Below are 15,292 nucleotides of genomic sequence, written 5' to 3' on the forward strand. Positions count from 1 at the left end.
TTATAAGAAATTTTAAAAGTTGTGAGATATAAAATAATAATAATAATATGCTTATGTGTTATAAGTAATATAGTATGATTTTTATTAAAAGAAATATAAAATAAATAAATCAGCTTCAGCTGTATCCCACAGAGCCGGGCTTTGCATCGACACCAGAGAAAGAAAGAAGAAATGAAAATATAAATTTAAATAAATAATTCATTTCCTCAAGTAGGGGGGTCTACCAGTCGATTTTGCAGCATACTTTGTGCCTCTGCACCACAAGTGGCCTCAATTATAAAATATTAGTTAAAAAATATTATTATCTTATCATGTAGTAAGAATGATGTGATTACCTTGACTAGATAAATATAACCTAAGCATATTAATAAAGTAGGAAATGGGGAACTCATCAGGAACCATGGATTTGTCCGAGGGTCTGAAAATAAAGAAATCTTAATATAATTTTTAAAATCTTTTATTATTTTTTTATGCATAGCAAAGATACAGATTAAAACTGTCTGTAACACTTAAATTGAATTGATTGGTACCATACAATATAGAAGATTGACTTTGTTTTGAAAACAATTAAGTAGGAAGGAGCTTCCAATAAATTTATAAAATATATTATCAAATGATTAGTGTATAGTAATTTTTTTTTTATTAATGTAACAAATTTAAAAATTTGCAGGTAAAATATTTTTTTTTATTTAAAAAGCTGCTTCAAATGCAAAAATATACTTCTTTACAAATCTATTTTTTCTATTTTAAGAAAAATAATATAATTCTTAAACTAAGAGCAGAGTGGATTAGGAATATAATTTTAATACCTATATAGGTTGGGAAAACGTAAATTAAAGTACTCACCTCCATATTTATCCATAAAAACGTGCATATCATTTATATATTGCAGTATTAGTGCCATTTTCTTGTTTTCTGAAATATAAATTGCAATATAAAGTATTCCGTAAAATAAAAAACTTATTTTCCAAGGCGGGATGAGATAACATCGAGGTACCTATGTACTGAGGCACTATGACACAAGATGTACATGAGAAACTCACACCTATCTTTATCAGTTCATATTGATAAACACATTATATCTGTATAAGTATTTTTTAAGTAATATATGCTAGTTTATTTCATAAAATGTCATAGTAGATTGTTATAAAGGAGACTAGAACATAATTTTATATTTCTATCTACATTTACATGTCCCTACTCATTATTAGTCACTGACTGCTCTGCTGACTGGTTTCTCCGATAGATCATTAGATGGCGTAATGTAGTGTGAGTTGTGACGTTTGTACAGATTATAAAACCTTGACCTCATTCACAAAATTAAAAAAAATATATAATATTCTACTTATTGAATGGGCAATTGATATTAAAAATCGATGCACATTTTCAGCAAGTTCTTTTACTATAGAACTGTTATATTTATGTGTCAAAAATTATATTATTATATTCCTATCCTTTCTTTGTTAATGAACTTGACATGAATAAAATGTTAAATTTACTAACTTAATCAATTATTTGAAAGCATTGCTTATTTTCAGGCATAAATTTAAAGATTATCAATTGATAACGTACAGACATGTAGTATCATCCTAATATAGTAAGTGTGAATGTATGTTTGCTTGTTACGCTTTCACGCCAAAACTATTACTATAAATATACATAATATATTCTTAGAAATATTAAAAAGGACATAGGATACTTTTTATTAAAAATATATATATTTAAAAAATATGTATTATCCTTTAGCTATAATATATAAATATTTAAGTAAGGCCGCGCTTGAGTCTCTAGTAATATATAAATTTAACTGACTACTATATTATACACAACTAACCTTATGAAGCCGTTGTTGTGTAAGGCGACACACCTTAGCGATCGCCGTATGCGCAACAAAATCTGTAAAGAAAAATTTAGATATAAAACAATAGTCATTTCTTAGTTCAGACATATGAAAATACGTTGTCTATTATTGTAAAACATCATATATTATATCATATTGACACATTGTAGTCTTATATTGATGAGTGAGTCACTTTAAGTAGAGGTCAGCTACCGTCCTTCTCAACTATTTTGCAAGGAAGTGGATGAACGACACATTACATTGGAAAGGTCGTAAGCCGTACTTGACATATATGAATACAATTTTTTTAAAAATATTATTTTGGACATAGATAAATGCTGTAAATTAAACAATTGTAATAGCAAAAGCTATAGTGATTAATTACTACAATTATTTTTAATCAGCGTAAAATTTGAACGTTTTAGCTCATTGTAACTTAATGTATAATTGAGTGTTTTATTTCTTTACGGATATTATGATTAATTTGAAGTTTATTGGTAGTAGGTTACAGATAAAGTAAGTGAAACTATTTTGAAGTTTATATATCTTAAAAGAAATAAAAAAAAAATAGTCAAATTGATAACCTCCTTTCCTTACAGAAGTCGGTTAAAAATACATGATAATGTTCTAGCATGAAATAAATTTATTTTTGCAAAATAATAGTTAATATATAAACATTAAAGTAGGTACCTACTGTTATCTAAAAAAGTATTCTAAAATTGGTCCTCTAGGTTAAAACTGTTCAAAATTGATAACTATAGTAAATTAAACCTAATATTTATATACTGAAAGTTCACTTAACATAAATGAAATATATATGTATGTTTTGTGAGATAAGATTGAATGTAACACGTGTTTGTTGGCAGAATATTTGTAACTACGTGCAAGCGTCTAAATGAATGAATAACTCTACCTAAATCTAAACACAACAATACAGCGTATAAGCGTAAGCGTATATTATACATATAATTTTAGAGTGAATTAAATAAAAATTATACTTATACAAAAACGAGGCTTGGCTTTTAGCACTTTCAAAGAGCCTTGTCCGAATTTGTTTCTACATATAATAAGTCGAGGACGAGCGACGTTTTAATGAATATTTATCATACCAATTAATTTATCAAATCATTTTGAATCCATTTTACATTTTCAGACTTACAATGTGTGTGCTAGTGCTAGCCGATTACTTTATCATAACATAAAGTAATTTTTACCAAATAACTACAATGCGCGTTGTTGGAAACTCAAATTCGAAAGATAATTGGATTAAGAAATTTCGTGATAACAAACGTAGCAAATATATAAAATATAATTATAAATAATTATATGGCACGAACTTACGTTATAAAATCAATATAAAACTGTAACATGTGACAAATGTATAAATAACATTGTTAAATTATTGACAGGAGAAAGGAAAAAATACATTTTATCCTGCCAGGTACGGATGTATAGATCTACATGATTACTGTACATGCTTACCTTATATAAATAAATAGATATACTGTTTTTTTAGCGTCAAGCTGTATTTCAAGTAGAAGGGTAGGTAGAGGCTTACGCCAAATTCTGAAGGTATTGCGAGTACTCTACGCTGCACTTTGCCACGACACTAGAGCGAAGAAATGAAAATATTTAATATTACATAGCCTCGAGTGGGAATCGAACCCACAACATGTCACATTTACAGTCACACGCTTGTGCTCCTGAAATAACTGTCCACGACAGGCCTCAATCAAATATATTCGTAAATTTGAAAAAGGTTCCTAAAGAAAATAATTTTTACCTGTATAGGTATAATAAAAATAACAGAAATGTGTGATTCACTTATTTTATCATTTTATCAAATATTACGTGCTGGAGTACAATATAGCATGTGAGCGGTAATTATATGATGCAGAGAAACATTTCTTCACGTTTTGCTCGTCAGCATATTAAGTTGAATAATGGAATTGATTCGTTCATATGATTTCGATAAGACATACACAGGAAACTTCTTACTGATTGGTGAAGAATAAACAACTGATAGGTGTCTGTGATAATAAATAAAATGTTTACCTAATTTAATGTTAAGTCGATAGGAGATTTTATGTCTACAGATACGACATACGAACTTGTGAAACATGTTATACTTATACAGAATGGTAACAAAATTAATTGTTTTAAGCTTTTATAGAGTAGTTAAAATTGTGGTTTCATTCAAAGTGGTTCTGACAAAAACACTCTGTATAACAGAGGGATAAGAGAGGGAGGGAACAGCTCCACGCTGTAAAGTTGTGCATAAAGCATGGTAGGCCGAGGGAACCTAGTACACTCTTCACCGTTTTTCCAGGCATTGTGTTTTGACATTTGATTAGTGGAACTCAACTGTCTTGTTATTAGAGCGAAGAAATTAAAATATTAATAAATAATAATTAATTTACCCCAGTGGTAATCGAACCCATGACCGTCGCGCTTACACAGTCACACGCTTGTGCTCCTGCACCACGAGGGCCTCTTATATTACACCTATTAATCTTTTCATTTACTCAAAAATTGAAGTGTTCATATGTTGGCCTAAAAATGTCTTCGGTTATCATACGCCTATATCACCAATGATAAAGTAAAATTATTTACTGAAGTCGTTCTGTAAGTGGGCTGTGACGTAACAAGAATGTTTGTATTACACCATTTTGTTGTAAACAGTGATGACAATCACTTTAAAAATATAAAATAACTATGTTGAATGCAATGTTCCTGCAAAAATTATATATATTTTTTATATTTTTATTGTTAGGTTGGTACTAAGTTAAGTAGGTCATTGGCTGCACGTCGTTTTACGTAATATGGAACCGCATTCGCGCGTCTCGCGGTCGCTGCACTGAGAAGACTTCTCACTTGCAAGAAGACATTTCCCAGACTATAAAATTGTAAATTAAACAAGTTTTATAAATTAGAACACTATGTACTGACCCGCAATGCATTCTTATACAAATGGTCGAGCTTTAACAAAAAATATAAGTGGGACAATTGCCACATTGGATATTTACTTCTATAAAATTAATTTTAATTATTATATGACCAAATACTTGCACTGCAATACATATGTAAATAGGTTATTTATCTTGCCTCGGCTGTTAAATGTGCACGGATAAATAAGAAAAACTGGTCAGGTGCGGGTTGGACGCGGCCACCGAGGGTTCCGTATTTCAGAATTGTAAGGTCAACGGAAAGTACAACTTATAAAAGTTGACAAACTTATGATTTGTGAGTGTATGCATTCATTTTGTATGAAATGAGCTACAATTATATATTTATGTATGTATCCCACATATAACATGGTAGGAAGAGGAAACTTAATGTTAAGACACTTCATCCCTCACTTTAAGCCGAAATCTTGAGGCATTGCGTGTTGAGTGACTAACTCCACGCCGCGCTTGCCTTGTCACCAGAACGAGGAAATGCAAATATAAAATAATTGATTTCTCCGAGCGGAAATCGAACTCACCACCGTCACGTTTACAGTTACACGCTTGTGCCACTGCGCGACGACGGCTCCATTCGGGCGGCCTCAATCATAAGTTTGTCAGAGTTTTTATCTGTAATATAAATATAATTTTTTCAATATTTTTCCTTTATTTTTCCTGTAAATTCTCACTTCGTGCCAATATTCACTATTCACGGGGCGCATCCTACGGGTTTTAAAATTTTGATGACGCAGCGAATGTCGTACAAAATGCAGAAGTCATACAAAATGTTCGAAGAACAAAATGATACTCCGATTTCATTTTTTTTTGAGGAACGGAACCCTAAAAAGGAATTATCAGATTCTAATATCGGCATTTCTGTGTAGATATTGGTTGTTCATTATTTATTTACATGATGAAATATTTTATGTCTTCAATAATTATAATTTATTATGCTGTAAAAGATACTTTATCAACTTCGTATATAGATATAACCATGCTTAATCGTTTTAATTTCAAATTATGTAACGTATCATATATTTGTTGACATTGCACGTATAATAACTAAACAATAATATAGGGACAAGTAGGGCGTCGTCAGAATATAAGGTGCCTATTATCTTACCGCGGTAACAGCATGACAACATTATAATCGTTAGTTGCTAAGTTTACAAGACGTTATTCTAGACAGTTGTGAAATTTTAATAGTATTACCGCAATATATATAACATGAAAATATTAAAAAATATACAAAAAAATAAACTAAGTAGTAACAGAATGTTGCAAAAGTGTATGTATGTGGAATTGTGGACTCGCAATTAGCATTGATAACGGCAGCAGGAAATTATATTATTCTTATTAAAGTTTCAAGAGTTAATCGTCCTAATTCGTTTCATATCACTATATTCACTGTGTTGGTTTATATAATAATATAATTTATATACACATATATTGTTGTAATATATATTATTAAATGTATGTTATATCTCTGCACAATTTACATACGACATTAATTTAATACTTATTAAGAAAACATATAAAAATATACGTTCGTTTGGCTTAGTTGTTCAGAGCACTTGGAAGGTTTACAAGAGGCTCGGGTTCAAATTCCGCGTCGTTCGAATTTGTATACGTTTTTCAAATAAATTGCTTTCTTTCCTAAGTGTAATAACACTTTAAAAAAAACGATATTAGTTTGTTATAATTGTCACATGTGTCCATAAAAATGAATTACGATGTGAAAAATAATTTTAATCGACTATAATGTTTACATTTTATACTTTCATCACATAAACAGTGCTGGAACGAGCACGTAATGTTTATAATAAAGTATAGCAATGTATAGTTCCACATTTGTAAATGATGGAGTTAAGGTAAGTTAGTCTTATGCGAAAGATGTAATCAAGCTATTGGCAAATAATAACTATGAGCTTAACATAAATATAAAAAAGTAAATAAAATTAATATTTAAGGGTTATGTATATATGGTTAAGCCAGAAAATATAGTATATTTAATAAAACAATGATTTACTTGTTTGGATGAATTTTTATTATACTACGTATAGATATTTATCATTTATTCGAATGTTTATTTTGGATATAATTGTTTTATACAAGTGCGTGTTGGATTTGTAAATATAATTGCAAATATATTTGTTTTAAAAATAAAAAACATCGTGAAACTTATATCTTTTCCTGTATATTTATAATATTATTTTGACATAAATAGTAAAATAAAGTTTATATTATGTATATCAAATTTAATATATGTGAATAGTAAAATATATAAAAATACCAATATTTTCGAGTTATATGTAACGATTGTCCTTTAAAGTTATGATTATTTTTTATACATAAAATGTATTTATAGGTAATAACAAAAAAAAACTACTATTAGATTTAAATTATATATATATATCAACTAGTGACTGCAAGCAATTTCATTTGCGTGGACTTTATGGACCTTGCAATTCTACTTTCATGTAGGTACCACCTGTTGTGGTTGAAACTTGGAAGTGCTATAACAAAGACAAAGATAGCATAATGATAGTACCAAAACACTCAGTTCTCCGTTTTCCATTAAAAATTGTTGCGTTGAGTTGCAATTCAAGGCCACGTTTTGTGTTACGGGAGCGGGAAATAAAACAGTTTAAATATTATTATTTCCCCGAGATAATTTATTCGTAACTGTTGCAATTAAGTAGCTTAAGCGCTGTAGCTACTATTGTTATACGACGCGGCGACGGTCTAAATTTTTAATGATTTTTAATTGTCATTAATTATCTAGGGTAATGAACAAATTTTGCTAAGGCAAGATTTTATTATTTCTTATCATTTTTAGGCTATTATATATTTTCATCGCATATTATATATCAATGGAGCATGCTTAACACGTTCAACTTCACTACGACGGTATTTCATTCTTCGTTATAGTTTAGCAAGGATATTTCAGATCTTCAATTTTTATATATCAATGGAAAGTGCTGATCACTATCAACAACTTTCGTTAAGAACGTCTTTAATTACTTATTATAGTTTAGCTGGACCCTGGATTGTTAAGATTCTACATCAGATGTGCCAATCTTCAACATCAAATAAAGCTTAGAAGCTGTTTACCCTAGCTAACACACATACACATACACACAACTAAAAAAAATATACATTTACATTGTTTTAGTGTTTTTACATCCCCCTATATTGTTAAATATTTTTTTGCAAATATATTTATTATTTAACATACAGACATTGTTTTTAATTTTTTTATTACAGTAGATTATAGATTACTATATAACTACGGAATCTGAGTAAAACTATTATAAATTGCTTACAATGTAATGTATTCAACGATTGTTTCCCTATAATACAAGTACAGACATCAAACTAATTAAGTAGTTTACTGTCACAAATTCTCATATTATATGATTTTATAATGACTATTGACTATATATAACTTTTATGGAATAAGTGCTACTATATACAAATATAAGAATAATAATAAGGCCGTAGTGGCGCAGCGGCCCAAGGTTTGACTGTAACGCGACGGTTGTGGGTTCGATCCCCACTTGTGGAAGTGAAATATTTATTTACGTTTATATTTCCATTTCTTCGCTCTGGTGCATCGAAGAAAAGCGCGGTGTTGAGTTCTGCCACTCAACAGGCAATGCCTTCAGAATTCGGCAAAAAGTGGGGAGCAGAGTGTCTTAACTCTAGGTTCCCTCTGCCTACCCTACTGTGTGCGGGATGCATCGTGAAGCTTAAAAAAAAATATAAAGACATACATATTTTTTAGTAACTGGCTGCTCGTGTTTAAAGCGGTATAGCGTAGTGTGGGGAAGCCCCAATGGTAATAAATTAACATTCAAGTGATGGAGTCGGTGCGTATTTCAGATTATGCAGAATATAATAATTATATAATAACGATATATGTATGTTTAGAGTAATTTAAAATATTTACGAACTTAATAATTCGTGCGTTTCCTTGCCTAAAGGGTCATATTCAAATATCATCATTGTCCCGTAATTTTCCTGTTCACTAATAGATGCATATTATTTTATATTATATCTCAGGAAATTGGTACATTTATTTAACCAATTTTTATCATTTTGAAAGGAAGCATTCGAGTGCATTCACTTAATAGGTATTTCTTTCGTCCGACCTCGCTTTACTAAATGTAAACTCGTAACTTTTATTTTAAATAACTTTACACTGACATTTTCATAAATATAAAAATAAAATACAATTTATTAACTTTATTTATATAATTTCACTTCAAACACAAATAGTCCAGCATTGAATCCAAAATATATAACAGTTAATAGATATATATAAGCATTTTTACGCGTATCGTAAGTATCGTATGTAGAATTATCGTTCGCGCCTTCGACATTGACAATGGAATAGCGCATGCCTGCACGCTATTTCACGACGAAAATGCCGCTTTGTAATTGAAAATAACTTTCGATGTATTATAGCGGGTAGCGACGGAGCACGGACAACAGATGAGCAGACAGTACGCTCGCTGTCGCGTGGCATCGTCGATGTATTCAGTTTCAGCTCAAATTTGATTCAAATTGACCTTTCGGTTATCTTAACTCGAACATAATTTTATAATTTTGTCCTGGTTTTTAACGTTTTTAAAATGTTATTCCATAATTACGAAAGAAAAATATTTATTTGGAAAACGTATAAAAATTTGCAAATAATCCCGTGCGCGTTCGAGTTACGTTACGTTCAATTTTTTATACGTTTTCTAAATAAGTATTTGACTTGGTCTCTTAAAATATTAAACAAAAAAAAAAAAATAGTGAACATATGTTTTCTAATTTTATACAATAAACCATTGTTTTTTGTTTGCGAAATATATGCTACAGATAATAAATGCAATTCATTAATATTAATGTAAATTATTTATTTAATATTATTTTTTTTGTTGTATTGGAATATTAAAAAATATTGAATATTATCTGTTTCTTTCAATAGAAGAACAAATCAATCGTTTTAAAAAATATCCCAATAAAGATATTCTTTTGTTCAATTTCACTTAATGAATTATTTATCTGTCTATCAAATACGTATTAAGAATTAAATATTATAATGTACGATTCCAAGTAAGATCTACACCGAGTGTAATTGTGACGTTGTTTGTTCATATAGAATGTAGCTTATAATTATTTTTAATGAGAATTGAAAATTCTCGATTTTATATAGGTACCTACATATGTAATTGCAAAATAAACATTAGGAGTAATATACGTTGATACCTATTATTATTTCCATGACCTTATAACATATAAAAACTGAATGATAAAAAACCATAACAATCTTATATAACCTATTTGGTTATAACCATGTTATTAAATGGGAAGCCGTCGTAGCGCAGTGGTGACTGTAAATGCGACGGTTGTGAGTTCCATTACCACTCGGAGAAATTAATTATTACTAGGTTCCCTCTGCCTACCCGGCTATATTATTTAATCGTACCTTATACAGCATGTATTATAATATACCTAATATTTGATGTGATCTTATGATTCTATAAATTTGCCTTAACAGTGCAAGGCATTGAATGTTTAAGGTCACATTTCGTAATCCATATTGAGTCCACGATGGCAATGTTAATGAATTAGATTTTATTAATATTAATATTTATTATCATTTATTATTATTATTAATAACTTCTATCTAACAAATGGGAATCTAATACTTACATCTTACGCGATGAAGCGGAATATAGTAGTAGAGTTAAGCTGTCATGTAGCGCCTTGCGAAACGTCATTTTAAGTCTCTAGTCTTTGATTGCGAGTGTTTGTGTTGACAATTGTGTTAATAAACATACATATAAGTATAATAAATATACACAGTGGCGCAAGCGTGCGACTGTAAAAGCGACAGGTTGTGGGTTCGATACTCACTCAAGAAAATGAAATATTTAATATTTTTATTTTTCGCTCTGGTAACATGGTAAAACGCGGCGTTGAGTTCCGCCACTTAACACACAATGTTTCCGGAATTTGACGAAAAAACAATTATATTTTATATTAATTAATTTCTACAATCATTAATGTCTTTAGTTAAATTAACACTGAACTAATAACAAAACCAAAGACTAACCGTGACCTTCACCGTCTACTTCAAAAGTTTAATTTAAAAATGAAAAAATCACGAATATCTAAGATTTTCAAAATAAAGCAGCTAATTTACACATTGTATAGCTGACTGACTTGTGAATGATGTGAACAGTGATTTGTTTAAAAAAAAATACAATCGTTATATGGGGTATATATAGTATACCGTATACCGGTATTGTTAAATGCTCTTGACACGCTTGCCTTATGATGCGTTATTTAATTTTAATTACTTACAGCTTATATAATGCAATAGAAACAGTCTATGGAAATAATAAAAATTATTCATAGCATTCTATATGAAATGTGGAAAAGTCTAGTCTAGTCTAAGGTAGACAATTTCTTACGCAATATATACAGAAAGTGGAGCGTGACCAAATAATTCTCAGGGGATACTAACAAACAATATGTTTATGTTGTTACATATATTTAAGTAATAACTAACTATTTGATGAAACAGAAATGATTATGGGATTTTTTCATAATTGAAATATTTCGTGTTAATTATTTTTATTTTTTCGGTCAGGACTCGGTCCTAGATGGAAAGTTATTAAATTGTTTTAAAGCATATTTCTTTATACTCTACTTTTGTGAAGCTGTATACAGCTTCATGTTATATTCCTCATGTAGCAGGGTAGGCAGAGGGAATCCATTGTTAAGATACTCCGCCCCCCATTTTTCACCGAATTCTGGAGACCTTGCGTGTTAAGTCGCGGAACTCAATGGCGAAGAAATGAAAATATTAAACATTTAATTTCCACCAATGGGAATCAAACCCGCAACCTGTCTCGTTTGACAAGACTGGTGTAGTTATTATTTGTTTTTTTTTTTCAATATAACACAAATAAAAAAAAAATTGCAATCCAACGTGCTCTACAGTCTAAACGGCTACTAATGACAGGAAGGTGTAAGAGCAAGTTATAATGTCTTATTCACACGATACGAAACCTGCTAAGTTCTTTGGTAAATATTTTACGACATGACAGTTGATCTTTGATCGTATCGATAAGGCGTGGACCACACCGACGACGCTGACGACGCGCTATACAAACGTCGCCTAACATATCCCGTGGCTATTATCAATATAGTGGCTGTTTACATGCTTGCCTGTTTGCGCAAGACCCGGAGGCAGCACGCTCGACCCTGAACTCAATTCGGCTGAGACCATTTCGCAATTAATCACTGGTCGTTGCGCCGCAGGTGGACGGCGCGGGCCCTCGCCGGCACAAATGTAAACATTTACAAGCGTCGGTAGTAGGACGTACGAGGCCGAGACGGACGTGATCCCTGACACCCACCTACGTCGAATAGCAATCCTTTTATATACTGTCTTTACCAAAAATGTCGTATTTCAAGTCAAATCTCCAATATCCGTTCGGATAAGCATTAAAAATGATAGTCGTCACTAACACAAAAAATATCTGGAGTTGCTGGTCAAGACAAACAACACTTCCTATTGGATAATGGTCGTTCAAGGATTAACAACTTCAAGGCAGCTCATCTTTATAATTTATATCTGAGAATTGTATATTTGCAATAACATGTAGGTATCACGGTCGCGGGAAAAGTCACGCTAATAGTTTCTTATTATTAATGCTATAATAAATATTATGTTAGCCTAATTGGGCTAGCTATCAAATTGAAGGATTTCCTAAATAGTAGGTAAATTTAATATATTAACAATAATTTAAAATTGAATAGTTATTTTTTTGTACCTCCAACGTCAGGTTTGCCTTTTTTGTTTTAACTTTAAAATTGTAATCTCGAAATTAAGTTAATTATAATATTAAAATGTAAATAAAAAATAGGTAATTAAATTTATATTATTTTTAAGTATAACAATATATTTTAATTCTAATTTATTTCAATAGGTAAGTACTCATGTTTGTTTCAAAACCAATTCCGCAAAAAAAAAAAAACACAACGTGTAGAGTTCAATTTGTATCGAGACAACGATACTGATATTGAAAATCTTTGATATTGACATTGTAATATAAAAAAATTAAAAAAAGCAAACAGCCCACTAACCACTGATGTACAAACTAAACAGGTATTAAAGATAACCTTAAAAGAGAAACCGGAAACGTAGATATTGCTAAACTTGTTTAGTACTAGTATAAGTTATTAATTTTATTATGTATCTTCAAGGATTTCCGAGGCTAGGTTTTATTATTTAGTTTTCCTACGTCCATTCCATTACCGCCACAGTCACCGTATTTATCAATCTCGGCGTCATCTCAATTGTTCACTGAAATATTTTCCGCCGTTGTGTGGAAATGCCGATGAGCTCAAATTGACCTTGCCATGTTACGGCAAAATGATGTTAATTACATTCTTCTACAAACGAACATTTTTTTTATCGTTATACAAGTTTGTTTTTAATTCATCTGATTGGAATGTAAATATTTTTTTCTGGGCATATCCATATTTAATGTTTTTTTGAGATATTATAATAACTATTTGGATATACGAGTAAATTATAATAATTACTAAACGCTGTTATATTTCATTTACATTTCGCACGGTCAACATATAAAAGTATGTCCACACATAAACCTTGAATTTGTTTATTTTCTACATAAAACAGGTTATTGGTAGGTATTCGTTATATTAAGGATTTGCTTAAAAAAAATAATTGATTTAACATGAAGTTTTAGATACGATGATGAGAGCTTTTTTATTTATTGCTAATTAATTATTAATAATAGTATTTTCGAGTATATAAATTAACATTAAAAGTTACGTAGCGATAGCGTCGGAGGCGATAATAGGGAGTTAATCTCATGTCATGTCAGTGGCCAGGCGTAGTGACCTCACGTCACACGACCACTGCTGTGCGCCGACATACGCGCTGGGAATACTAACGCCTGCAAAACGCCTTGGTGGATCCTTGGCTTCAAAACCAAGCTCCTTTCTTAGACTATTGCGTTTAATGAACGTTTTTCATTATAACCTTAAACAATACTCTGATTGACCTAGAAGTAGAGTTACTTCTAGTAGTTACGCTTTCCTTGTGTTCGTTTTATTTACTTGTGATCTACAGCCTGATTATATGCATCCATTGATTGTTTGTTTTTTTTATTACACTAATGAAAATTGTAGAAGATCTGTAGTTTTATAGTTTTGATACTATTTGTGTTATATATTTATTGTTAAAAGTAATTATTTTTTAATATATTTTTTATGCCAATACTAAACAACTATAAGAGCTCATTAAGAGCATGAATCAATTACCAAGAAAATTTACCTTGTGAACAGGTACATCCACCATTGTTAGCATTTCTCAAGCATTGATAAACCTGTTATGAGAATATTAAATATACATAGAGTCAGAGTCTACGAAATGTAACAATTATTGTTCATTCAAACGTCTACTGGAATACATATGTGACAATTAATTTTTACGTAGTATATATAAAAGAATAATATAATCAGATGGCAACAGATGAATGTTTACATACGGTTAACTATGGTCCATCCGTCATAGTCTATCACATGATTCAGACGCAAGCCGATTCCATAATTACTCTTATAGCCTTACGTTCTCACCTGGTGCGGTTCGTCTCAATGGAACGTCGCGATTCTTTCCTTGGTTAGTTAGAACACAGACACTACCGGAGTGGAGGCGAATGTCCAAATGTATAACGATTGGAAGGGGGCGCTGTAGTTCGATTGCGTGTATCGCGCGCAAGTACCGCGTTACGGGTGCGCGTGCGCAGCGGACGGCGGTCGGCGTGCAGGTGTGCTCGGTACTGGCGGCTGGCGTCAGACCTACGCTCTTTTATCACATCGCATTCACGCGCCTTCAACTTGACTCCTCGTGCTTTACGTTTATTCCGTGTTACAGGATACGGTGTTTTTCGCCTTTTTGGGGTGATATTTTTTTTATTTTAAACTACAAGTTACTTTCAATTTGCTATAGGAAGTTTGTCTCTACTATAAAGGAAATAAATAGAGATCAATAGAGACAGAGATCGTTTGTTAAATTTGTAAAGTAATAATTATAAAAATATTTTAATTATGCTTTAACAATTGAGTGCTTTTAAGATGTTACAATTTTTTTGTACATATATAATATCTAAAATTTTAATTAATTTTCAAGAATACTAACTCTGAAATGAACAAGAAATTTATTATTAAATTTATTTTATGATAAGGACGTTATAATTTAGTTAAATTAAAATATATGTATATGTATGTATGTAAAAATTGTTAAGCAAATTAAAATATAACATTGTAGTACAATAAGTGCACTGTAAAATGATTGGTTTGCAGCATATGGAACGATTTCCATCTGATCTCTGACATCCACCTGGTGGAATTACTCCTTACCATATTATTTTCTATAATGTTAATTACTTGAAATATATATATAAAAGAAGAA

The 15,292-nt window shown here is 30.7% G+C and overlaps 1 protein-coding gene across 5 annotated transcripts in view; it reads right to left on the reverse strand.

Moving 5' to 3' along the window:
- Positions 1 to 14,675, reverse strand: part of LOC146532566 (very long chain fatty acid elongase AAEL008004) — a 24,477-nt gene extending 9,802 nt beyond the window's left edge. For 2 of the 5 annotated variants that reach the window (XM_085195518.1, XM_085195514.1), the window contains exons 1-4: positions 14,458 to 14,674; positions 1,835 to 1,896; positions 847 to 915; positions 336 to 418 (exon numbers count right to left, since the gene is read on the reverse strand). In XM_085195518.1, the coding sequence (XP_085051644.1) occupies positions 336 to 418; positions 847 to 904 (141 nt within the window). In that variant the 5' untranslated portion in view covers positions 905 to 915; positions 1,835 to 1,896; positions 14,458 to 14,674. Of the gene's footprint in view, positions 1 to 335; positions 419 to 846; positions 916 to 997; positions 1,234 to 1,834; positions 1,897 to 14,457 lie in introns of those variants that run through there. The other 3 variants (XM_085195517.1, XM_085195516.1, XM_085195515.1) reach the window with 3 other exon arrangements.
- Positions 14,676 to 15,292: the final 617 nt, after the last annotated feature.

The sequence above is a fragment of the Heliconius melpomene genome, chromosome 13 (genome assembly GCF_056956725.1).
Source record: "Heliconius melpomene rosina isolate 202511_hmr_F chromosome 13, ASM5695672v1, whole genome shotgun sequence".
Classification (NCBI taxonomy): Eukaryota; Metazoa; Arthropoda; class Insecta; order Lepidoptera; family Nymphalidae; genus Heliconius; species Heliconius melpomene.